Below are 24,489 nucleotides of genomic sequence, written 5' to 3' on the forward strand. Positions count from 1 at the left end.
AGTAGTGATGCACATAACAAAGGCGTGATAGCCTGAATATTTGGCAACCCTCATTTACACTGCGATGCGGGAGGAAGACATCCGCCATTTTAAAGCAGACAAACACGCTAAAGGCACAAAACATTTAATGGTGTGTCACATTTTCTAAAATATCGACGAATTAACATATTAATTAAGAACAAGAGAGAGAGAGAGAGAAGGGGGGCCCTTTAAAGCGTGTTTAATCCACGGGGGCTGAAAATGTCTGTCGACAGGAGAGATGAGAAAGGTAAAGATTTTTTTTTTTTTTTTTTTTTTTTTACCTGTAACGTTAGCCTAGCCATAGATTTGTTTAACAAAAACCGTCACATGTGTTTTATTTCTAATTATATAAACTATTAGCCGTTGGATATTACTTAAGTTTTTAGTTTTAAAATCACCCACATTCTTCCTAGACATTGATGTGCATTTGTTGAGGAATCATAACAGCGATTATTAGCTTAGCATGATGCTAACGTATCATGGAGGATTTTGTTTATATGAGTGTAGTTTTAGACAGAAACATCTATTTTATTTATTTGACGTAAATGACATATTTGCGGTTACGTTATGCATCAAAAATAGATCTATTATGTTTAATACATTCAGTAAAACACGTATTATGTAACTTCAATATCTGATGTCTCACAAAGGATGAATTAGCCTACAGTGTTTGCACGTTCAAGGGAACAGTTTAATATTAAACGTCACTTTGGCTTTTTTGCTTAATTCATTTGAATTGATATTATTATTATTGTTTGTTTTGTATCTGTAATATATAGTGACGAGCCTATTGTATTTAAGTCTATATTGTAATGTTTCATGTTGGTGACCTATAACATGCCAATATACTTAAAACTAAAATGCAACATTTGTGTGCTTTTATTTCCAGATGGGGAACTGAATGTGCTGGAAGACATTTTGACTGATGCTCCTGACCAGGATGATGAGCTCTACAACCCTGAGAGTGAACATGATGTTAATGAGAAAAAAGGTACCATTTTAAAGCATTGACCGGATCAGATTTGATCCACACTGCATCCAATTTTGACAAACTATTCATACTTGTAAGCTAAGTCATTTTGCAAGTGTTCAGGTTTGTTTGTTTGGGTACAGTAGTATCAATCAAAAATATTCACACTGAGCTGGACTGTCATGTTAAAGTCAAAAATTGACCATTCCTGTTTTAGTTTTTTTATGTAATATTGCAGTGTTTATTATAAATGATTTATCTGTGCACATCATTTATTGTTTTTAAAATCGTCTTCCCTGTAAACTTTACTAACTAATGCAACAACATATCTGATGTTTACTGGCGCGAGGGCGGGGCAACCTGTCACTCACATTAAATCGACCAATAGCAAACACCAACAATCCAATCGATTCCCTATGGACAATATTAAGTCCCGCCCCACATTTTTTTCTTGCTCGTGAAGCCATCTCACTCACCACAATATGGAACAAAACACTACTGCAATTTCCATTTCATGCTAAATTTATATGTCTGGCTCTGTTACCACATTAACTGCTCGTTTACTCTATGCCTCAGGGTCTAAAAGGAAGCACGAACGAGGAGACAGCCAGGATGCAAAGCGGCTCAGAGCCTCAGGACACACTACCAGACAGCAACTAAAGAGAGCTGCCACTTCTTCTGGTTCAAACAGCAAAAAGACAAGCAATCCCAGAGGAAGACACGCACCAGAAGACATCTATGATGACAGAAAGAACCATACTGGAAGAGGATCCCGGGCTGATCTGCCTAAAGGATATAGTGAAAAAGGCCTGTCCCGCAGCAGGGACTCCCAGAGACGGATCAAACCCCTGCTGCCTGAGCTGACAGAGGTGAGAGAGGATGGTTTTTGCATTGAGATGGATCTAAAACCAATTATCCATTCCTATATTAAGAACAAATTGCAAACAGAATGGGATCTAAATGAACAAACTCCATGAAATCAGCCCAAAATGTTGGACCAAGAAGTTTCTGTTAGTGCAAAGCGGCTCAGAGTGTCATGACACCTGTGTCTGGTGAGCTTTTAAATGTAGTTTGACTAGGGTTGGGAATCGTTCGAAATTTTCCGGTTCCGCCTTACGATTCGGTTCCATTAAAATGATTGAAACAACTAGGGATGGGACGGTATGAAAATTTCATATCACGATTATAGTGACCAAAATTATCGTGATTATTAGTGATGCTCCGATTGATCGGCCGCCGATCATGATCGGCCGATATTGGCAAAAAATAGCTTGATCGGCAACCCCCAAAAACCCATCAAAAAAGCCGATCACGTGACGTAAATAACTCGCGCAACTTTTCCGCATGCGCGGCAACACAACAGCAGAGCAGAGCTTGCTTAACAGTGGCAAAATGAGTTATCCTATGACGGCAATTCAATGGCAATTATAAACGAGCGCACAACTGATGCTGGCGCGCGCGGTAAATGACATTCGCGAGAGGATAACAGATCTACGCGCGAGGAAACGGGAACTCGCAAGCTCATTCAAACCCTGCGCGGGCGCATGACATCTCTGCCCTCGCGCGCGCGCATGATCATTCCCCACACTCTCGCGCTTGATCTCCTCTCGCCTGCTGATTTTGCTCGCTCGAACACTTTTATTTTTGGCAGTCGAGGGGCGGGACTTACTGTTTTAATAACCTCAAATGTCATTGTCATTATTTTATTTTTTGGATCTGATGTAGTTAGTTCCTCAACTACATCCATTGTAGTCTGCCTGACCCCTCTTTGTTTTGAAAAATTATACTGTGCCTTATTTGGAAAAGGTGGCCTACAGTAGCCTTATGTTATCTTGTTTTCTAACTACAATTAAATAAATATTGGTGGTTCTTCAAGATTTTCTTGACTCTATCATATTTCCATTCTGTGATCGGCAGTGATCGGCAATCGGCAGATCATGATTTTGGTGATCGGTAATCGGTGATCGGCCCCAAAAATGCTGATCGGAGCATCACTAGTGATTATCAATATTATCACGGTTTTGTTAAAACGAGATGAAAGTGTTCAAAAAGAACTGATGCTCACACTAAAAACAGTTTAATATTTGAAAATCAACAAACAACAAATAAAACAAGCAGCTCTATGCACTTTTTCAAGCAAGATTATATTCTGTGGCATTTCCTTCCTTATTATGACCGTCGTCAATAGCAACGCATCATAACACAGCGCACATCCATGTATCGCAACGGACGAGCACGCGCTCTCTCGTTTCATTCAAATACAACTTGCCGTCTTGCGTCTCCGTTCTTGGGCGATAGTTTTGTACGCTGTACAAAATGGATTTATAAACAGGTAAGATTTAAAACATTAATCTCAATTCAATATGTCCCCGTAATTGTGTGGTAAAAAAAAAAATCGGTGTAATAAGTGTACAATGATAGTCTTGTTTGAACTTGTTCGCTCGTCTTTGGCTCAAAGCCACTTGCTGCGCACTTTTATTCGCGGAAGCTTCACGTTTATTTCAAGTGAGTGAGATCAAATATTTCAACTCAAAACAACATTTTGTGCCCAATTATTTCCCAGACGTAGTTTTTGGTAAGTTAACTTGCCTTGTGTTCGCTATAAACAGTGGGTGATGGTCACACAAGAGGACTCGGCAGATTTGAAGTGTTTCCCCCATATTGTAGTGACCATCCTCGATTAAGTTTCACTCAGGACTTTTGTAAAAGCCAAAATACGACCACACCTCAGATTTGGTCCTCTTAAAATGCTGAAAAATCTCCCGAGAACGGCCACTGCCTTTCGCCATTCCTTCTCGAATAAAAAAACAACAACATTGCGCGCTGCGTCAGACTGTTGCTGGCTGGACAGGATTTACAGTGAGTTATTAAAATCGCGATAATCAAACACGGTTTTAATGATAATTAAATTTTGAACGATAATACTAACCGTCAGTACATTTTATCGTGGTTTATAGTGAAACCGGTAATCGTCCCATCCCTAGAAACAACTAATAAAAAATAGTAAGGAAAAAATGCACAATACTCAACTCAAACAATCCTTTTTGTGTTTATTCCTTATACTTGTCAAAGGAGTTTAATAGACTGTTAATGTCAACAAATTCAACATATTATTTAGCAGCTTTTGCAAAAGTAATTAACAATTTTTCTGAAGGAAAATCATCATTTCTGATTTCTCTGGGAGATTTCGGGACCTCTCTGTATCTCCAGCAGTGGAGAAAACCCTCTCAGAAGGGCTAGAAGATGCTTGAACACACATGTAAGATCCAGACAGGTGAAACAGAATATTTGTTTTTAAATCGGTTTGAATGATTGATTCATAAAGACTCATTACTGGATGATTCAGCGTTTTTGAACAAACCTCTTGAATGAATGATTCAATGACTCATCATTTTAATAGTCACTTGTCGCCACCTGGTGGCATAACGATGTAATCGATAAAATCGTTATTTAAAGCAACTTTCCAAAGGGGATTTACTCTATTTTGGTCGATACCGCAGACATCAGTGTTTATATCCGAACTATACACTTTTAATTCTTCTGTGATCCTTTGAATATTACTAATGATACTGTGTGGTTGAAAAGACTGTTTGTGAAGCTGTTTCATACTTATACGTGACATCTGCTCTCTCTGGATCAGCGACAGCGCGAACAAAGATCTGATTGTCTCTGTGTGATTTTGTCAAGGGTTTAATAGACAAATGAGAATCGTTGTCATTTAGGAATAAGATCACGTGGGTGTTTGGATTGAGAGAGAACTTTTATAGATTAAAGCTGCCGTCGGCAAGTCTGGCAGATTGGGTCGATTAGCCAAAATTTTGAATGTTTACAACTCTCATGCCCCTCCCCACTACCAGCGAGCACCCTCCCATCGAGGTCGTGCTCGTCAGTGCGTCACTGTGCGTGTGTACCTGATTTTCTGTGAACGCGTCCGTCTCTTCAGCATCTATCAACACCATGGACTCGGAGGTAGGCTGCCCTGGCTAATCTATCCATAGATAGCAATAACCGAGTAATTGGAAGCTTGTTAGTAGATTTTCTCTCCGCCATCACGCTTCATGCAATCTCCAGGCGAACTTCAGGCGTGGCGTGTGCATGTGATATTAACGTGCGCGAGTGAGGGGGGATCTGTGGCGTGTGCACGACCTGTGATTGACAGTCAGATCTCACACCCCCCTGCGCTGATTGGACCTGATGAAGCGGGAGCGCTGGATTTTTGCAAAACAAATAACACGCTCCAGGTGGAGTTAGAAGCTCGGGTTTTTTTCTAAAACCACCTTATTTATGTTGTTCTGTCGGATTATAATGTCGATTACACTGAATATGATCAAAAAAATGTTGCAGACGGCAGCTTTAATCGTGCAGCTCTACTCTGTCTCTCTCTGCATTGATATCTGATGCAAAGCGTATATGAATAGCGCGAGGGCTTTTCAGTGCATTCATTACTACATTAATATTCATGAGGTGAGACGTCGCTATTAAAGGATAGGCTCCCATTACTTTGCCCACACATCGGACCAGTCGAACAGTTTTCGGAACCGGAATTTCGCACGGTTCCGGTATTTTTCAGAAAACACTATTGATTCTGAATAAGAACAGATTCTCAGTTTCCAACCCTAAGTTTGACCGAGACTAGTACGGTGTTAAGTGATTGATGAGACTGAGATTGCTCATGTTTGAGAATTACACGTACATGCTACGTGTACTCAAACTTGCTACGCACACCATCTGATCGCAGACACGTTACATCAGACATACTCAGATTTGTATTTGCAATTTTGTGGTTCTTTTACTTCATTTTTACCATCATTTCAGTGTCTAATGCCTGGTTCAGATTACTCGATTTTAGCCCGAGTTTGGCACGATCCGTTTGACGTAGGGTGTCGTGGGGATTCGTAAATGACAACGGTGTAGACAAATGTGTAGTCTGGCATGTTTCTTGTCCACGACACAAGATTTTAGGAGTCACTATTGCATAATCTGACACAATGACTATCGTAACAGGCAAAAAAATTGTGTAATCTGAACCAGGCATAACTGTACCATAGTTAACCACAGTTACTCATACAAATGGGCATGTTGCAGTTAAAACACATTAAGTTATATTTTTTAAAACTGATCATCCATCATATATGTTGCATAGCAAGCAGGGTGTGTAATACATACACTTGTTTTCAGAAGATGCGGAGGACCAGTGAGGACAGTACAGGCAGAACCAGTCGCTCCTCCAGAGAGGAAGAGCCTCATTCAGAAGAATACGTGACTGGCAGCTCCGTGGCTTCCTCTGAAGGAAACTGCTCTGATGTCGAAGAAGGAGCCATGCAGGAGGAAGGGGAAGAGAAGGAAGTGGAGGAGGAGGAAGGGGATGAAGAAGAGGAGGAGGAAGAGGAAGAGTATGAACTGGAGGAAGAGGACCCACAGGAGGGAAACGAACAGAATGACTACGACACTCGCAGTGAGGCCAGTGACTCCCAGTCTGAGTCTGTGTCCTTCTCGGAGGGAGAGTCTGTTCATTCAGCCTCGGGCTCAGAAGCGTCAGGTATGAGCTACTGAAGTTTGCTGGCTGGTTAGATTAGATTATTAGGGGAAAAAAAGGTATTTTGTGTGCAATTCTCACAATTTGAGATGTGCCAATCGTAATCCCCATGCTCATGTTATTGATGTTCTCTGGTAGGTTGCAAAAACCTCTGTTCCAAACCCTAGTCAGCCGCCTCAGTCTACATAGACCGAATAGAAGCATAGAAGTTTTGAAATGTTAAAGGGAAATGTTACATTTTAGAAGGTGTTTGAACACGTGTCCACAGTGTGTGTAAATCAACCATGCTATAATGGTAAAAATCCCCAAAATTTTACAATCCCCATAAATCATAAACTGTCTCTCCAAACAAAAGATTTCAGATTTCCCCTAGCTTTTTTTTTTAGCTTTTGGTGCGTTCAAGTCATCTCGTATAGATCGTATTTACACATGAACGCCACCACAATGTCATAAATACGAGTGGGGAGCTCGGGATTTTCTTCAAGCCCCAATCTTTACGAGTTGGGGGCGTGTCAGTGAGAAACATGGGGGAATACCACAATACTTCAAGGTATTTAGCAGTGATATTGTCAGGCTTTTCTATTTACAGCGCAGTAAGCTAATTGCCTGCACTGAATATAATAGCATTATAAAATAACAATGAAATATGTAACGATAAAATTGGCTTCATAAATTAACTAAAAACATAAAAAAGCAAATATTTGTTCTTCATTTTCTAGAACTAGAGTTTAAGAGCCTTGCTGTATTTTTGTGTAATTGATTAAGAGAAAGTACACTGCCATCTTACTCCGACGAAAGTGACTTGATTGCACCTGCCGTCGTAAACACGACTTCCCACCTCATACGTACAAACTTCCCAGGAGGACTTGAACGCACCAATCTGCAGAAACGCAGCCAGTTGCTTTCTAAAAGTTGTATCTTCTTCCTGAGTCTCTCTATCAGTTTCTGACTCCGGTTCAAACATGTCAGGCTGAACACATCGCTACTGACCATTTCTGACATTTTGGCTGCTTGACATTCTCCAGTTTTGTTGTTGCCGGAGTATCCAAAGCATGAGCCTTCTGGAAAGGTGGCCGGGAACAGCACCTCATTTGCATTTAAAGGGACACACACGAAAACTGTGTGTTTTTGCTCACACAGGGGCAATTTTTTTTGTGCTAAAACTTCACAGACAGATTCTGGGGACACCAGAGACTTATGGCGCTTTTCCATTACCAGTACCAGCTCGACTCGACTCAGCTCGCCTCGGCTCGCTTTTCGCTCCGTTTTCCATTGCAGATAGTACCTCCACAATAGTACCTTGTCGTCATAGCGACGCCGCAGGAAACTGCCGTGACTTAATCTTTTACGCGAGACACACCCGCTACCCACACACACAGGACAATGGAGGAAATCGAGTGTATGCTGTTTTTGGATGTTTTTGTTTTTGCTGTTTTTTATTCAGGATACTCCGTCTGGCGCGTGCAATGATGACGCAGTGAATAGTGACGATTCTCTCTGACCAATCAGCAGTCTGCCGTGTTTTCACGTCACATTTTAGTATCGCCTCAGCTCGCTTAGAACCTCGCCGGAGGTGGTACGAAAAAAAGTACCTGGAAGCAGGTACAGGTACAACTTTTACACAATGGAAAACCAAACAAAGCCGAGGCGAGCTGGTACTGTGTAGTGGAAAAGCGCCATTATATTACACCTTGTGAAAAGGGTCATAATAGATCTCCTATAAGGGAATATTTCTGGTTCAATATGACCACCTGCTTTCAAGCTCAGAAATGGAAAACGCCATAAAAGAATCATAAAAGTGATCCGTTTAAATCCCAATGTTTGCTTGACAGTATTTTTTTTCATGGGGTGGCCATTCAAACACTTAATAGTCCAGTCATTTTATGAAAAAAGGTTGAACAAATTGCAACAGAAGCAAACTCAACTGATTTTGTATCTTCAGTATGTCCTGAGTAAGAAAAGAAAAAAAGCCCAGAGGAATCCCATTAGGGGAAAGTTTCGAATGAATAGGCTATATTTGGGTCTTTTTCGAAACTTTCCCCTAAAGGGATTCTTCTGGGCTTTTTTTTTTCTTACTCAGGACATATTGAGGATACAAAAGCAGTTGAGTTTGCTTCTGTTGCAATTTGTTCAAGGTTGACCCCCATTTTGGCTTAAAATGACTGGACTATAAGGGTGGCACAGAAATGGGCAAATACAAAATACTGATCTATTTTACCTCGATTAACAACAATCCTGTAGCTCACAGTAGGTCTGTATTTAAAGGTTTATAAGTTATCGTTAAAAATCGATTTTACTTCCGTAACCCGACTGTTGCGGTTTCTTTGTCTGTGAAGCATTCATGCAGTGCTACCAAATAGTTTGGCCAAAATTAGGCAACATAATTTTGCAGCTCTTTTGCAGTTGCCTTCAAATCGCGAGTGCCTTTATGATGCCCACCGCTTTGCCTAGGTTGGCAGTTCACTGGGTTTTGGAGCAGATCTGTTCATTAAAGAGGTCCCACAAAAAATATTACATTTCCAGCTTGCCTTGCCCCACATGTTTTCTTACCTGTAACTGGTCAATCTCATGTTGTTAGAAGTTTTCACTACGGTTCGCTACCTGGCTGTGTTCATCAAAGGACAGAAAAACTATTTGACTAGAATTCGGAGCGCAAAAGATCTCAAATAATCCTTGATATTCCAACATAAGGGACCATGTTCTCCCATTTACTGTTCAGATGAGGAAAGCAAAGCCAAGAAGCACGCTAGAGGGATATCACCAATCGTTTTTGATAGAAGTGGAAGTTCAGCTTCTGAATCCTATACAGGTATTAAATAATCCCTTAACCGCTCAATAACAACATTAATAGTTATGGCAGTAATAATACTAATAAAACTGTTAAAAGACACAAAGATTTCAGATTAGGATTTAGTCGCTATTTGAGTTCGTTCAGCAGCAGTGTAACCTGACTTGCCTCTGCTCTGCTGGCTTTCAAAGAAAAAATTAAGTATAAAATTAATTATCTAATGGATAATGTACAGTCAGCTCGTCATTATTGCAAAATAAGCCACAACAGGGTGGTCACCCTCAAGGGATTTATTTTGTGATAAGGACCAACTTGTCTGTATGTCGTCACGCTTTTTACTAGCGATGTGAATCGTCTCTGGTCTCACGATTCAATTCGATTACGATTATTATGTCAACGATTCAATTCGAAATCGCGATGCGTTGAATCCTCAATTTTCAATATTACCGCAAATGGCTGTGTTTTCGTCAATGAATAGCAGTCAGATATGAACTCCCTTTACTTTTATCTGCTCCGAGAAAGTACACTTCCTGAATGTAGCAAACATCAAACAAAACTTAACTCTGAACACAGCAGACAACCCGAGCATTTAGAACTAATAAACACTAGTAAATACTAAAAGCGCATGAAACTGTCAAGTAGTGTACTAAAGTTACAATAATGCTCGCACACACACACACACACACACTGTAAATGTTAAAACAGTGGGTGCATTTTTTTAAAACTCGCTTTTGTGTTTCGCCTCCCTCCGCCATTTTGCACTAGCACGAGATGCACATATGCAGCGAATGACGTCAGAGAAATGCCAGTAGTCTATAATTGATTATAGTCTGTTACATCAATGCAGAATCGTCCACGTTCGCATCGCTATCTATCATAGAAAATATTATTTTCAACACCCCTACTTTTTACGTGGCTATGTGAATTGAGTATAAATTATGCAAGAAACCCCAATTGATCAACTGGGACATCTTAAATGTTTAACATTTTCAGAGAGCCATTTAAAAGTAATAATCTGTTCCTTAAGAGCAGTAATTAATACTTAACCGTTGCTGTAATGGTAAGATTTAGGCTAAAATTAGATTGTGAAGGTCCCAATATACTCACAGCGAAGTTCTTTTCCGTTCTTTGCTTGGGGGTAAAAAGTTGTTTGAAAAACCTGATAAATATAGTATTAGTGAACATCCCGACGCTGCCCAGGCTTCTCAGAGCAGTGTTTAGATGAATACGTGCTGCATGCTTTCCTCTCAATAACAAAAACAAACACAACAAAAATGACAACAAATGAAACAAAAAATAACAACCATGAAACTGTAGTCAAGAAAGCATCTGATCAGAGCGATGTGGATGTGTTAGGACAAGCTCAAGTCATGTTTATTTATATCTCACTTTATACAATCGGTTTCCTTGAGGGCCACTGTCATGCAGAGTTCAGCTCCAAAACACCTGCCTGGAAGTTTCTGGTAACCATGAACGCATTGATTAGTTGATTTAGGTGTGTTTAATTATGGTTGGAGTTAAACTCTGCCGGACATTGGCCCTCCAGGAACTGAGTTTGACACCCCTGCTTTAAAGACAACAGTTTTGCCATATTAAACATGAAAAACGATTAGAATTGCTTTCTACTATAAAGCAGCTCTCCACTGTGTTCACGTTTTCACTCGCATCTGACAGACTGAACAGAAGAAGTTAACCGGAGAAGATTTCCATGTCAAAGAAGGCGGAGCCTCAGAGCCACGCCCACCTATTACATCATCACCATGGACCAATGGTAGTCGAAGGTGTTTGCCAGTCGGAGTGAATCAAAAACAAGCTTCTTTTTTTTTTTGGCCTGCTTTTGTTCGAAATTGTCATACCAGTTCGTTATTTTATTTTTGCTTGAAGTGTATCAGGGCCTTAATTGTTGATTGGCTTAAGTATAAATTGACTAAATCTTTGGCGAGGCAGGTCAGATTACAGATAGCTGAATCCTTCTGATTATATTTTTACACACCTGATGGCAACCTGAAATAGTGTGAATTTCTAACAACTAGATTTTGTCTCGCTAATCATATACCATGATGTAAAGCTTGTGGGAATGAATCTTAATTATCTTTGTTAAATCCAGTTGTGCAGGATTGGCGTGTTTCATGATCTGTGTAGGACCAGTCAAAATCATGGACCGCCAGCGGTTTCCTTCTGTATTTTGAGCTGAATGTTAAAGCCTTGTGTCTCTCTTGACTTTTAGGATCTGAAAAGAAACATGAAAAACTGTCCTCTTCTGTCAGAGCTGTGAGGAAGGGTAAGAACATCACACTCACATTCAGATAATGTTTGCATATTTAATTGTATTGTCATGTCTGTAATCTCTAGCAGTAATATGTATTTTAAGCAGTGAATCCTGTGTTTTTTGTTGCGAGTTTCAGAGTTTGTGAACCCTTTAAAAGTACCTAGATTGTTAAATTGATTACTTATAAAATGTGGTCTGATCTTCATCCAACTCACATGTTGAAGACATTACTCACACCGCTGTCTGGTAAAATTAAGTGAATCAAAAACTATATTCGACTATATTCGTTTTGTGATCCATTCGACCACTTCTGTTTGCCAATATGATATTAGTACAGTATCACCTGAGGGTGCTCTTGCATTCATTTGAGGGTGCTTAGCATGTTACATTGCAATTTTTTACCCATGTTTTAATTTAATAAAAAATAAAAAATTGTGATCAAACATTAATTGGAGGACCCCCTGCAGTCTCCCTGGTTGAAGAACCTTGGTTTAGCAGATATGGAGAACAAAATTATGTTCTTTGTATCAGATACACTGAACAAAATTATGAAATTACGGCACATTTTAGAGTGGCCTTTTATTGTGGCCAGCCTAAGGCACACCTGTGCAATAATCATGCTGTCTAATCAGCATCTTGATATGCCACACCTGTGAGGTGGATGGATTATCTCGGCAAAGGAGAAGTGCTCACTAACACAGATTTAGACAGATTTGTGAACAATATTTGAGAGAAATAGGCCTTTTGTGTACATAGAAAAAGTCTTAGATCTTTGAGTTCAGCTCATGAAAAATGGGGGAAAAACCAAAAGTGTTGCGTTTATAATTTTGTTCAGTGTATTTTGCTCCATGTCTTGTACGTGCAATGTTAAAACTTGGGGGGAAATGTGGAGACAAATGTAATCAGTTTGCAGAGCCTCTAAACTTCTGAACTACGTGTTGACATGTACCTCTAGTTGAACATTATCAACCGCATCCATTCTTTCAAATTTAGCATTTTGTTAACACAAAACTATATGCTCATGACCAATCTAAAATTTGCTTCAGGCAACTTGCCTTTAGTTAATTTATTTGTCACAACATAAATCGTTATTTTGTTGCTTTACTACTGAAATGTGATGCCTCTTGACATATGTTCTCTATGCAAAGAGTTGACTAACTGCTATTAAAATTCGTTGTCAATTATTTTCATTTTTGGTGTTGCTGCATCCATGTACTGACTAGTGTTACTCCATTTTGTGACCAGCTTCATAATATGCTTTTCTCCCCTTTTGTCTTTTTTTTAAAAAGATCAAACCAGCAAGCTGAAGTATATCCTGAGAGAGGCCAGGTTTTTTCTAATTAAGAGCAACAACCATGAGAATGTTTCCCTGGCTAAAGCAAAGGTATGCCACTCACAGCCCTGTTTACAGTTTGATTTAAGAGTTTAATGGAAGCTTAACCCAGTTAACAATGGCGTGCGTTCTCTCTTCACAGGGTGTGTGGTCCACTCTGCCAGTCAACGAGAAAAAACTCAACGCTGCTTTTCGCGCTGCTCGAAGTGTTGTGCTAATCTTTTCAGTTAGGGAGAGTGGAAAGTTTCAAGGTATGTCTTAAAAAGAAAAACTTCCATAAGGAAAACCAAACATAAATGTACAATAAACCCATAAGCAACAATTTAAAGAATTAGAGCACGTGATTTGCTATGATTTAAGAGTGGCTTGTAACCAAGAGTGCCAATAACACTTGTATGTTTTAGTTACTGCACAGTTCTGTGGACTGCCATAAACGCTTTGATTAAGAACAACAGCATTGATGCTTGACACATAAAAGCGGTGACACACCTAGCCGACAAAAGCTGACTGTTGTTGCCTCATGTCGACTGCGTCTCGGCCAAAAAGGTGCGCTTGAATACGCCAAGAGGACTACAGGCGAATGTCAACTAGCATGTGTGTTCTGCGCCTGCGTTTAAGGAAATAACTGTATTAGCAGTCTATATTCGTCATTTTAAAATTGAAACCAAACTAGTGCTATGTTCAGACCTAAGGTAAATGTGGCAAAAAAAAAAAAAAAAATTCATATGTGACTCTATTTTTGTCATGACAGTGTGAATGGCATAAACCACGTGGAATCTGATCTTTTCAATTCTGATTTGGGCCACTTCCATATGTGGTGCTAAAGCTGATACAGGTCAGATGTTTCGCAATGTTTCTTTTTTTTTATATATATTGCCCGTGCATAATTGCCCGGCAGATCACACCATCAATAAACGCTTACGTTAAGGTTCTCTGTGTTTACTTCCGTACGACAGTGTGCTGCGTGATGTCTTTTTATCATTCTTTTGTGCATGCGGGTTATGCATGTTAAATATTCAACAATATTATTGATCTGCCTGCATTGATACCATTATATGAGAACTGAACTCAGCTGGACGATGACATCACTGTTTTCTCCAGAGCGGCTGTTTAGATAAATGAAGGGGTGATGAACTGAGAAATCAAATTTTCCTTGAGCTTTTGACATATAAGAGGTCATTATACTAAAATAATTAGTAGGTTTCAGAACTGAAAACTTCCTTCTTAGTCCAATAAAAGCTTTTATTGACACCAGGCACAGCGAACGACAGGTTTTTCAAAGTGGGAATCCGACGTCAAAGGGTATCAAACCCCGCCTCCGCAGAAGATGATCAACGCCTACTTCAACACTGCCTGTTTAGCCCCGCCCACCGCGCATTACATGAAACTCATTATATTATGCAACTCTGTTATCCAATCATAGCAGTGGGCGTTTACTTCCAAGTCTTCAATGCAGCATGAGCGTTTCAGGAGCTGGGCTCAAAACCAGGGTAGAAAATTGCCTATTCATTTTGATGTTTTTGAATGTAAAAACCAAGCGAACGTCATAAGTTGACCTCAGACAACAATATACATTTTATTTAAAAAGCCAGTTCATTACCCCTTTAATAACCTTTTTTACAACAAAAATGAACCGTCACTGAACTTACTTAAGCTGGACTGTGATGCTATTTTCAGCTGTACAGCCAAAACACACTTTGTTGAATTATTTTCCTGTTATCTCTGTAAAGCTGCTTTGAAAGAATCTGTATTGTAAAAAGTGCTATATAAATAAAGGTGACTTGACGACGTTCGGGACCATGATCTGTTGACACTGGAATCTGATATTGGCCACATTTAAAACAACAATGTGAACAGCTACAAAAAAATTGGATCTGAGCAATAAATCTGCATTGAGCACTGAGGCTCGCAGTGTGAACGTAGCCTAGGACTGCAGATATACAAACCATAAACAAAGCAGCGCTTGCTTACTATTTTGAATATCAGTCATGCTGATGACTTTCTTCATTCCAGGCGAGGCTCATGTTGTTATGAAAATATTTGTGCATTGGCATGCTCTGGAAAGATGACACAAAATTCTGTCGGTGCTGTCCTGACTTCTTTGCTCGCTTTCATCACTTGTGTCCTAACTTGTTCGCTAAGCTGAACAGCCAATCAGAGTGATCTCTCTCACCAACGCCAACGGATGCTCAATCGCTCAAAATACCCCAGACGATATCCGGCTAGTGCCGACAGTCCGGAAACGCGCTGCAAAAACTGGGTCAACCGTCGGCTTGGTGTGTCATGGCCTTAATAATATCATTGTCTTGTAAAATGGCATAATTTTAGTCTGTTGTCCATAATTTCTGGTTACATGCTCAATGCATAACCATATTCATTAAATCCACATCATTTTCCCTTTATCTGAGTGAATGGAAACTCATACGAAGTGGCTTAATGCAGGTTCACTTAAGGATGTGTGTTTGTGTTACAGGTTTTGCTCGACTCTCGTCCGAGTCTCATCATGGAGGATCTCCCATTCACTGGGTTCTGCCCGCTGGCATGAATGCCAAGATGCTTGGAGGAGTCTTCAAAATTGACTGGATTTGCAGGTATTAAGCCATGAGAAAACAATATCCCGTCTGGCTTGTTTGTTGTTAGTTTACAGTTGAGCTATTGAGGTTTGTTTTCTTTGTTTAAAGGCGGGAATTACCTTTCACAAAAACTGCTCACCTCTCCAACCCGTGGAACGAGCACAAGCCTGTGAAGATTGGACGTGATGGACAGGTTAGCCGTATTATCACGAAATTTCTTTATTTACTCCTTTTACTTGGTTTTATCCATTTGTATCCATTGATCCATTGATTGGATTGTAAGAAGAGGATGTTATACCAGAAAGAATCCATTTTTCACAGCATTTTTTTTTTCAGAAAAAAAGATAAACACATATTAGATTTTTATGGCTGGAAATTTCACATCTATAACCTAACCCTGACAGCTTTACATTCACACACAGTTTTGCTGGAAGTAATGACATGAAGCTATTGGTCTGTAATTATGAAAACTTAAATTTTACAAGCACTACAGACTCTGAACAAAATCAAAGGTGTAATAATTAACGCTATATATGTGCCATCCTTATTGATGAGACCAAACACTAACATGCACTAAGAGCGCAATTTTGATTTCCTGTTGATTTCTCACTAGCCTCTCATTCCATTGGCTCTTTAGTAGGGGTGTCACGATACCCTCATGTCACGATTCGATACAATATTATTGCGATACTCCCAGACATATGGCAAAAGGTTAACAAAAAATTAACTGTTGATTAAAATGCTAAATTTGGTGTTACATTGTGGGTGTAAATGAACAGGCTTGGACTTGGTGCTGGAAACCGAAAACACAGGACAATAGAGACACCAGAATAACAATATTCATAATTTCTGAAGCTGAAAATACAGAATTATTTTAGACGAAAAAGCTTGCGCTCTTTCACTGACTAGATATATTTAAAATAATGTAGGCCACTTTTTACTGGTAACATCAGACATTTGGCATTATCAGAACCCACAAATATTCCCCCATTGCATTATTATACATTATATTAGAGCTGTGAAACGATTGTGATTAATCGCATCCAAAACAAAAGTTTGTGTTTACATATGTGTGTGTGTACGGTGTATAATTATTTTCTATATATAAATACACACACATGCATGTATATATTTAAGAAAAATGTGTTATTTATATATAAAATATTTATATATAAAATAAATTATATATAATATAAATATATATATACACACAGTATATACATGCAAATATTTCTTAAATATATACATGCATGTGTGTGTATTTATATATAGAAAATAATTATACACCGTACACAGACACACACACACACACACACACACACACACACACACACACACACACACACACACACACACACTTATGTAAACGCAAACTTTTATTTTGGATGCGATTAATCGTTTCACAGCCCTACATTATTTTCAACATTATGTATATAGATAGTTATAGAGAATATAGATAGTTCTACGTTTAATGTAGTACTGACACTAAAACTCTGTAAACTTGAATTTTTTTCACACACCGTAATTTACATTTTGGGTGAACAATACACAGTATATATTGTCACTATCCACAATTCATATTTTTGTATTGTGATATATTGTTACACCCCGAGTCTTTAGCCCCGTAGACGCCAAGGAATATGCACAAAATTGGTTATCTTGTTCATAAAAACAAATGTTAACGTTCTTTCTTTTCACTGTCCCGCATGATCACTTGGACCTCTGCAAACGGCCGACCGCAGGAGATCGAACCAGACTGCGGGACACAGCTGTGCATGCTCTTCCCACCTGATGAGAGCATTGACTTGTATCAGGTCATTCACAAAATGCGCCACAAGAGGAGGATGCACTCAGAGCCTCGATCTCGGGGCCGACTACCCCACAGAGAGCCCGTCCCTCGGGACGTGGGAAGGTTAGAAATGTTCTTTGGACTGATAGTGCGCACTTGTGTCCCTGTCACCTGATGCGAAGGGAACAAGTGTGTTTTTTGTTATTTTTCCACCTTCGTCTTCATCGTCACTTGAGCGAGGGTCAGAGAAGAGCAACGAACCAAGCTGACCAGAGCAGACCGGACCGGCTGCGGCTTTTGTGGGAAAGTCACAGCATAAATCCTGCGTGCTATTGTTAATTTTGATGGTTAATGGGAGCTGAAATGGTGTAACGATTGACCTGATATGCCTGTTAACTGTTAACAACTTAAGCCTAAGAATGGTCTAGTTAACTTTTTAGTTGTAGCACTCAGGTCTGTTTCTTTCTGTAGATGAGACTGTGTTTAAATTTGTTCCCAAAGCCTTTTCTTGCAGGAGTGTCCATGGGGGATAGAGCCAGTCAAATTTGGGACTCTTTTAAAAGGAGCCTTAATAATTAAAGAGAAGATGGCACGTCGATTTGAGGGGGCAGAAAGCAGTCGTTGTTTTAAAAAAGCTGTCAAGAGGAGCGTATTTTGGGACTTCTTTGATGGTTTTCCTGTCCAGAAAAAGCTCCGGTGTGTGCTTGAGAATATAGATAGTTGAAGTGTGCGGGGGTGTAGCGTCAAAACGGTGAAGGAAAGCATGAAAACAGAGAGGGAGAGACAGGGAGGGAGGGCAGAAAAAAAAAGAGCATGTTCTTCTGCAAAGCTGCTGGAGTGAGTAGTCGTCCCGTTTGCAGTGCATATGGACTCGAATCGCACCAGGGACTGTCCCTATAGAGCACTGCTTTACATGAACTCTGTGCTCAAAGAAAGGCCCCAAAAAGGACTTAAACGCATCCTTACTTTCTCCAGACAAACGTTTTGAGGAAGTTTGTCAATTTACACGTTGTCTGGCCAAAAGCCCCAACTGATGGACTCCAGTTTGGATGCATTACATGTGTACACGTCCCTCCCCTTTCCCCACCCTCTTTGTTACAAAAAGCCCCTTCCTCTCAATCGATGGGATGTTCCGGCTGGTGGTAGGTAGGCGGTTTGGACTAAAGATGGTGTAAAATGATGATGCCTCCACCCTTCCCTTCTTCTGTGTTTCTCTGAGCCCTCCATGGACTGAGTATCCCAAGAGAAGGGTTATTTCCAGATGTCTGGATCTTCTCTTGGTCTTTTTGGTTTGCTTTGCAATGGACTGCACCACTCCTTATCACTCCCCCCTTCTTCTGCTTTACCAGGCCCTCCCATTTAAAAAAATGTGTTAAAGCATAAGATGGACTTTTATATGAACTTTTACTCTTTAAAAGTATTTGCCAACGTTAGCAGTCACAAAACTACAAGAATGCGGTATGTCACACTCTCAACCAGATTTTATTGTTCTCCACTGTAGATACTGTTGTTTTTGACATTGGGTTTCTCACCATTTGTTAGAATGACACTTTCACTAAGGGCACCTATTTATATTGAGTATGTGTTCGAGTAGAGTTTAGGAACAGTCTTTCTAGAAAGACTCATCAAAAGTGTGTTAACAATCCCTCATGGCACAGTTGAAGGCATGTGGGGGTCTTTTGGCTTCAGGACACACAGCAAAAGCTAGACAAAGTCTTTATACAATTCTGAGCAGGGCTCTACTGTTACACTGTTAAAGTCCAGGACTATAACATTAATGTTAACTTCTATAAATGTATACTTGGTACTTAGATGGTTTTATACACTTATAAGCAAACTATCTGATATCTTTGTCAAGTGATAGGCAGTACGAAATAGTAGCAGCTTTGACCGATCAACAACTGGTATCTTAAATTAACTTAAATTAGTCCTTAACATGCATTTAATAATTAAGCACTCAAATATATTAATTACTTTATTGACATTCATTGCTATTTGGATGTCATTGGCTGCTTTTTGTTGTTCTACTTCCAAGTCAACAGAGAAATGTGTCTTGGTTTTTTTGTTAATTGAAATTAAGCTGACATAAATTATAGAGATTATACTTATTTCAGTTAGTTGTCATGTCAGCATTTCTTATTTCCGTGTAAAGTTGAAGCACGCAAGTTACTAACTGGAGATGAAATCAAAACTAAAGCTGAAATAAAAATAAAGCCAAAATGGTGAAAACTAATACAAATGACTATAAATGTAAGTCAAATTTGAACTTGACAGGACAATGTAATGTGAAACTCATCCTACCAGACCCTGACCAAAACAAAGTATGGTCGTACACGTATCCAGAATGCTCTGCCGATGTCCCGATGTTTTGTCGTTTCCCTGTTGACTTGAATGGAAGACAACGAAAGTCAGCCAAATGCTCCATAAAACAATTTTCCAATTGGGTGAGATGCACTGGGAGGTTTATTCTGATGGTGTTACTTGAGTTCACGAGGTGATTTAGGTGTCCGATTTCACTTGCATGGGTGTGCAACAAAGTTTTTACATTTGAAGGCAGTGAAATACTCACAACGTAGAGCTCTGCTGAGGATTGAGCAGTGAAGAAAACACATCAATGTGGCCTTAGTATTAAAGGACTGATCTGGGTTCAGCTCTAGCAACAGCATTTGTGGCATTGTGTTGATTACCTCTTTTGGTATCCGTGCATGCTTCATGCAAACGGTTCTGCTTTACATGCACATGATGCTGAAAATTAAGCATTTCCATCACACTCTTGTGGCTTTATGCATTTTAATGTGTATTGACGTTTATCTAAACATCTTACTGTAGCCATTTCTTTTTAAAATGAGCTCTAACTGGCACCTGACCCCAATCAGACATCATTTTTTGGGTTGTTTGTAAGAAGAATAACTTTAAAATCAGTCAGGAATGGAACAATGCAGGGGTCCTGAGATGTTTTTTTTTAACTTGATGCCATTTCGTAAAAACACAACAATGCTGTAAACATGATGGCTGTGGTGACGGCTGGACAGTAGATGAAGTGAAAGACTTTTTTTTTTTTTTTTTTTAGAAAGGGTTATGCCAATAAAAGCACAGCTGCTACAAAAATCTAAAATCAAACCATTTAAATAAAAAATCTAGCCAACTAGCCCTAATCAACATTTTTCCACAAATGCTGAGAGTAGATTGTCTTGAACCCAGACTATTGTTTTATGCAGGACAATAAGATGTTAATATGCAAAAAATATATTGTGTCCTAGGTTTGTGTGAATGTACAGAACTTGCTTACAGATGTTTTACTTGACGTGTCATGCAGTTTAAGAATTAATTTAGTTGCTCACCAAGTATTTTATCATTAACTAAAATGAGATTGTACAGTGAGAAAGAAATCTGCTGAAATATGTATTCCTGTACACACACACACACACACACACACACACACTGTTAACTGAAAGAAAAGTGTTGTTGACTGTATGCTTCATGTCTGTGTGTTTTCTTAAATCAGTGCCATCTTTCACATTAATGTACCTGATTTACGTAGGCGTCGTCCTGAAGAATATGACATGCACAACCGGAAGCGGCCCAGGATTGATTACACTCCAGAATTCCCCCAGAGACCAGGTCAATATCTGCAATGTGTAGAGCTCATATTACCTCTGTTCCATGGTGTCTGACAGAACGAGAAGTGTTTCTTCTACCCGAGTTACGGCTCTTTATCGAGTGACTTGTGTTTTAAGGGTTATAGGTCAAACTATGGCATCTGAACGTTTGCTTTTTCTTTTTTTTTCTTTTTTTTGGGGCCAAGATTGTTGTAGCTTTTGTGTTTTTAAATCAAATTGAGGATTTGTGACTTGGTTTTATTGTTTGTGCTGTTTTTCTGTCGTTGGTGAAATCTGTCTCATTTTCGCTGTCCGTTTAGGTTTTATGCAAGACCCTCGCAATCAGCCTGTGGACAGGTTGGTCCCGTCTTTCCCTCATCATCCTGCATTTCTAAATAGTACATGTGTTATAACGTCACGTAATATCTCTTCACAGGCGCTTCACTGGTGTTAGGAGAGATGTGTTTCTCAACGGAGTAAGTTTGTTTTCTTGACTCTTAAGTCAACATGAAATGCCATTCACAACCCGTTTATTGATAAAATCTCCTGTAGAACTAAATTTTGATAATCAGAAGAAAATGTGTGTTAGAGACTTTATTTTATCCATTGGAATATCATTGAATTGGAAGAAGTCGGCATTACATGCCAGAATTAAGCTGTGGAGTTGAAAAATAAGAGGGATTCAAGCCAAAGTAAATTAGTTTCAAAGGTGGAGGTACTATATTTTTGATTGGATTATGAAGACAAAATTGTTCTTATTATTTGGCTGGAGGGGTAATAACATGCACTATGTGCACAGTGACACCAGGAACGCTCATTAAGAAGCCAATAGGCTCAACTTTGGTTGACTTGAATTCCCAGCTTGTTTTATTGTAGTTGATAATTAACTTTTGGTTATGATTCATCAAAGTTCAAGTCATGTATGAACATATAAACATTATTAACCCGTATTTTCTTATTTCTAGTCCTACAATGACTACATGAGAGAATTCCACCACAACATCGGGCCTCCACCACCATGGCAGGGAATGGTAAGATTTGCCTGAATTCCCTGGTATTTCTGAATCTGTTCTTCTGGTCATCCATTTTTTAAATTTTAAAAAAAAATTCTCTCTCTTTCCTGAAGGCCCCGTACCCTGGTATGGAGCACCCCCCCCAGCACCCGTACTACCACCAGCATCATCATCCTCCTCCACCGCAGGCCCACCCTCCTTACTCCGGACACCATCCCATGCCCCATGATGCCCGCTTCAGGGAAAAGAGGGTTGTTCGCTCTTTCGCCTCCAGTTTGGTAAAGTTTAGCCACTTAAAGCGGCTCGAAAACTACCTAGGGCTGGGCGATACATCGAATATTAGAGATATGATTGTGATATTTTTTTGCTGACGATATAGCATTTAGGGAATATTGTGTTATCACAATAATGTATTTATTTGGATAACATTTTTCGTATGGCAGCTGCTTTCAAACGCTTCACACTCTGTGAAAAGCATCAAATATTTCTATTAACAACGCGTTTAACAGCGTTGTAGCCAATCACAGACATTTCTGTTGAGTGCTGAATGCAATGACCAATCAGAGGCGTTTAAATTGGTCAGTGGCGCATAATGCCAAATCACAATACTTGGGTGCCAAATCAATATGTATTTTGTAAAAAGAACTTTTCTTTTTTTAACACTAGACCATGGGAAAAGTTTGAATCATACACTTGTACGGACTGTATATATTGAGTAATATTTACAAAAACAGTTCATATCTTTCTGAGTTTAGCCACCCATAATATAAAATATCACCATTTTTTATAATATCTAGATATAAACCATCGATATCGCCCAGCCGTGTACCAAAGTAGTGGGAACTCCTCCTAGCAACCCAGCACTACATGAGCCAGTCTCCGAGTGTTGGGTCGACTTGCTAGACTAGCTCACTAGGTTTTGGAACTGAGCCGGTGTGTGTGTTTTTTAATGTTACGTTTTTGCTTACTCGTACTTTCAAACTTTTGTTTGGCAGCATGACTACGATATGCGTGTGGACGATTTCCTGAGACGAACACAGGCCGTGGTGAGTGGACGCAGGAGTCGCCCGCGCGAGCGTGACCGGCAGAGAGAGCGAGACCGACCCCGGGACGGGCGGCGCGACCGAGAACGAGAGCGCGGCAGAGAACGTGATCGCGAACGAGAGCGAATTCGAGATCGTGAGAGGGAAAAGGAGAGGGGCCGATACCGGAGATAGGGAGAAGTGCTTTTAAACCTGTTTTTGTTTTCTATCATTTTGTAGATAGTGTGTTTAGATTTAGCTTTTGAATTTTTTTTTTTTAATAGTTAATGTTCATCCGAAAGCTGAACTGAATCTTTCTGGGCATTTTTTTTAATGTTCTTTCAGTCCCATGCCATTGTTAGCATCATGCATGCAGTGCATTAAACTTTAACTGTGAAACCAAAAAGCATTTTTACCCTCACATTTTTTTTCTTTCAATTTTTAATAATTGGTTCTGTAGCTGCTTCAACATAGTTGAGATGGAGCTGCTTTCCCCTTTGTATGTTATTTTTGTTTCTTTTTTCCCCCTTGCTTTTGGATTGTGAGCAGACTGTCTGTTCTTTACGTGGCTATTGCAGTTTTTAGGTGTTTGCTAACACTGCGCCTGTCTTTGTGATTTCTGTTGTACATTTAAATAAGGTCATAGGTGCCAGTATTCCAAAGCACTGCTCAATATGACGGTTGTATCAAATATGTTTCTTTAGCTTTGTCTGAAGCCAGGCCTGTTTTCTAGTGTTTTGATCGGGAAGTGGGTAAATATTCCTACACTTGCTTCCTCTGTCCAGTCAAAGGATAAATGTCATGAAGGTTTGTAAAATGACTTAAGCCATTTGTTCTGTATCTGTTGGATACTATATGGATACCTTTTGTACAAAAAAATAAAAGAAAGTGAATTGCTGGTGTTTTATGTTTATATGAAAATAGCGTTCACTGAGTATATCAAAAAAACTTCCTTCACACGAAGCTTAATATATAATTCTTGTATAGTGAATTATATACTTATATACAATAAATGCATCATTAAAGTAGTTTTTTCACCATTCTGATCAGAGATTTTGAGATCCATTTTTCTAAAAGGTTTAGGGGTGAAATATGTTGCCTTTTAATGTAGTAAATATTTGTCCAATATGACTTGTAAAATGAAAATGGATTAACTAACAGTGGGGGAAAAGCAACTATTTAAAATAAAACATCGTGAACATATTTTTGAGGCATCAGCCCTTAAAAATGTGTTTTTATGCATCCAGATGGGTGGCATAAGGGTGTCCCCTCTTCTCTGGCTTAAACCAGAGATTTTCCACTGATAAAAGTGGTGCCCATCAGCAGTCAGCACCCTACACCACAAACCCACAGTGTCTTGAGTTTCACCAGCTAATCTTTGGTGTGCATCAAGGTTCAGTACTGGGTCCCCTACTCTTTTCGATGTTCACAACCTCATTAGGCACAATCATAAAAGCAAATGTCTTCTCCAATCACCCCTGCAAAATCACATGACATGTTGCTCAAACCTGATAAAGAAAGCATTTGACTAGAGAGCCCCTACCAGGAGGAAATGCTCCAGGTAACACAGTCCCCA

The 24,489-nt window shown here is 39.4% G+C and overlaps 1 protein-coding gene across 3 annotated transcripts; it reads left to right on the forward strand.

Annotated features, from left to right (window-relative positions):
• Positions 1-54: 54 nt before the first annotated feature.
• Positions 55-23,811, forward strand: ythdc1 (YTH N6-methyladenosine RNA binding protein C1). 3 transcript variants are annotated; one of them, XM_082170519.1, is made up of 16 exons: positions 55-268; positions 911-1,012; positions 1,568-1,860; positions 6,170-6,530; positions 11,543-11,596; positions 12,874-12,968; positions 13,060-13,168; positions 15,391-15,508; positions 15,599-15,683; positions 17,233-17,402; positions 20,821-20,900; positions 21,199-21,235; positions 21,315-21,354; positions 21,844-21,909; positions 22,005-22,142; positions 22,887-23,811. In XM_082170519.1, exons 1-16 carry the CDS (start codon positions 241-243, stop codon positions 23,106-23,108), a joined length of 1,998 nt encoding a protein of 665 aa, XP_082026645.1. In that variant the 5' UTR covers positions 55-240; the 3' UTR covers positions 23,109-23,811. The 3 variants fall into 3 exon arrangements, with proteins under 3 accessions (XP_082026645.1, XP_082026644.1, XP_082026643.1); XM_082170518.1 differs by having other exon boundaries at positions 56-268; positions 6,173-6,530; positions 22,005-22,169; XM_082170517.1 differs by having other exon boundaries at positions 57-268; positions 22,005-22,169.
• Positions 23,812-24,489: the final 678 nt, after the last annotated feature.

This window comes from Leuciscus leuciscus (assembly GCF_965113295.1).
Source record: "Leuciscus leuciscus genome assembly, chromosome: 5".
Classification (NCBI taxonomy): Eukaryota; Metazoa; Chordata; class Actinopteri; order Cypriniformes; family Leuciscidae; genus Leuciscus; species Leuciscus leuciscus.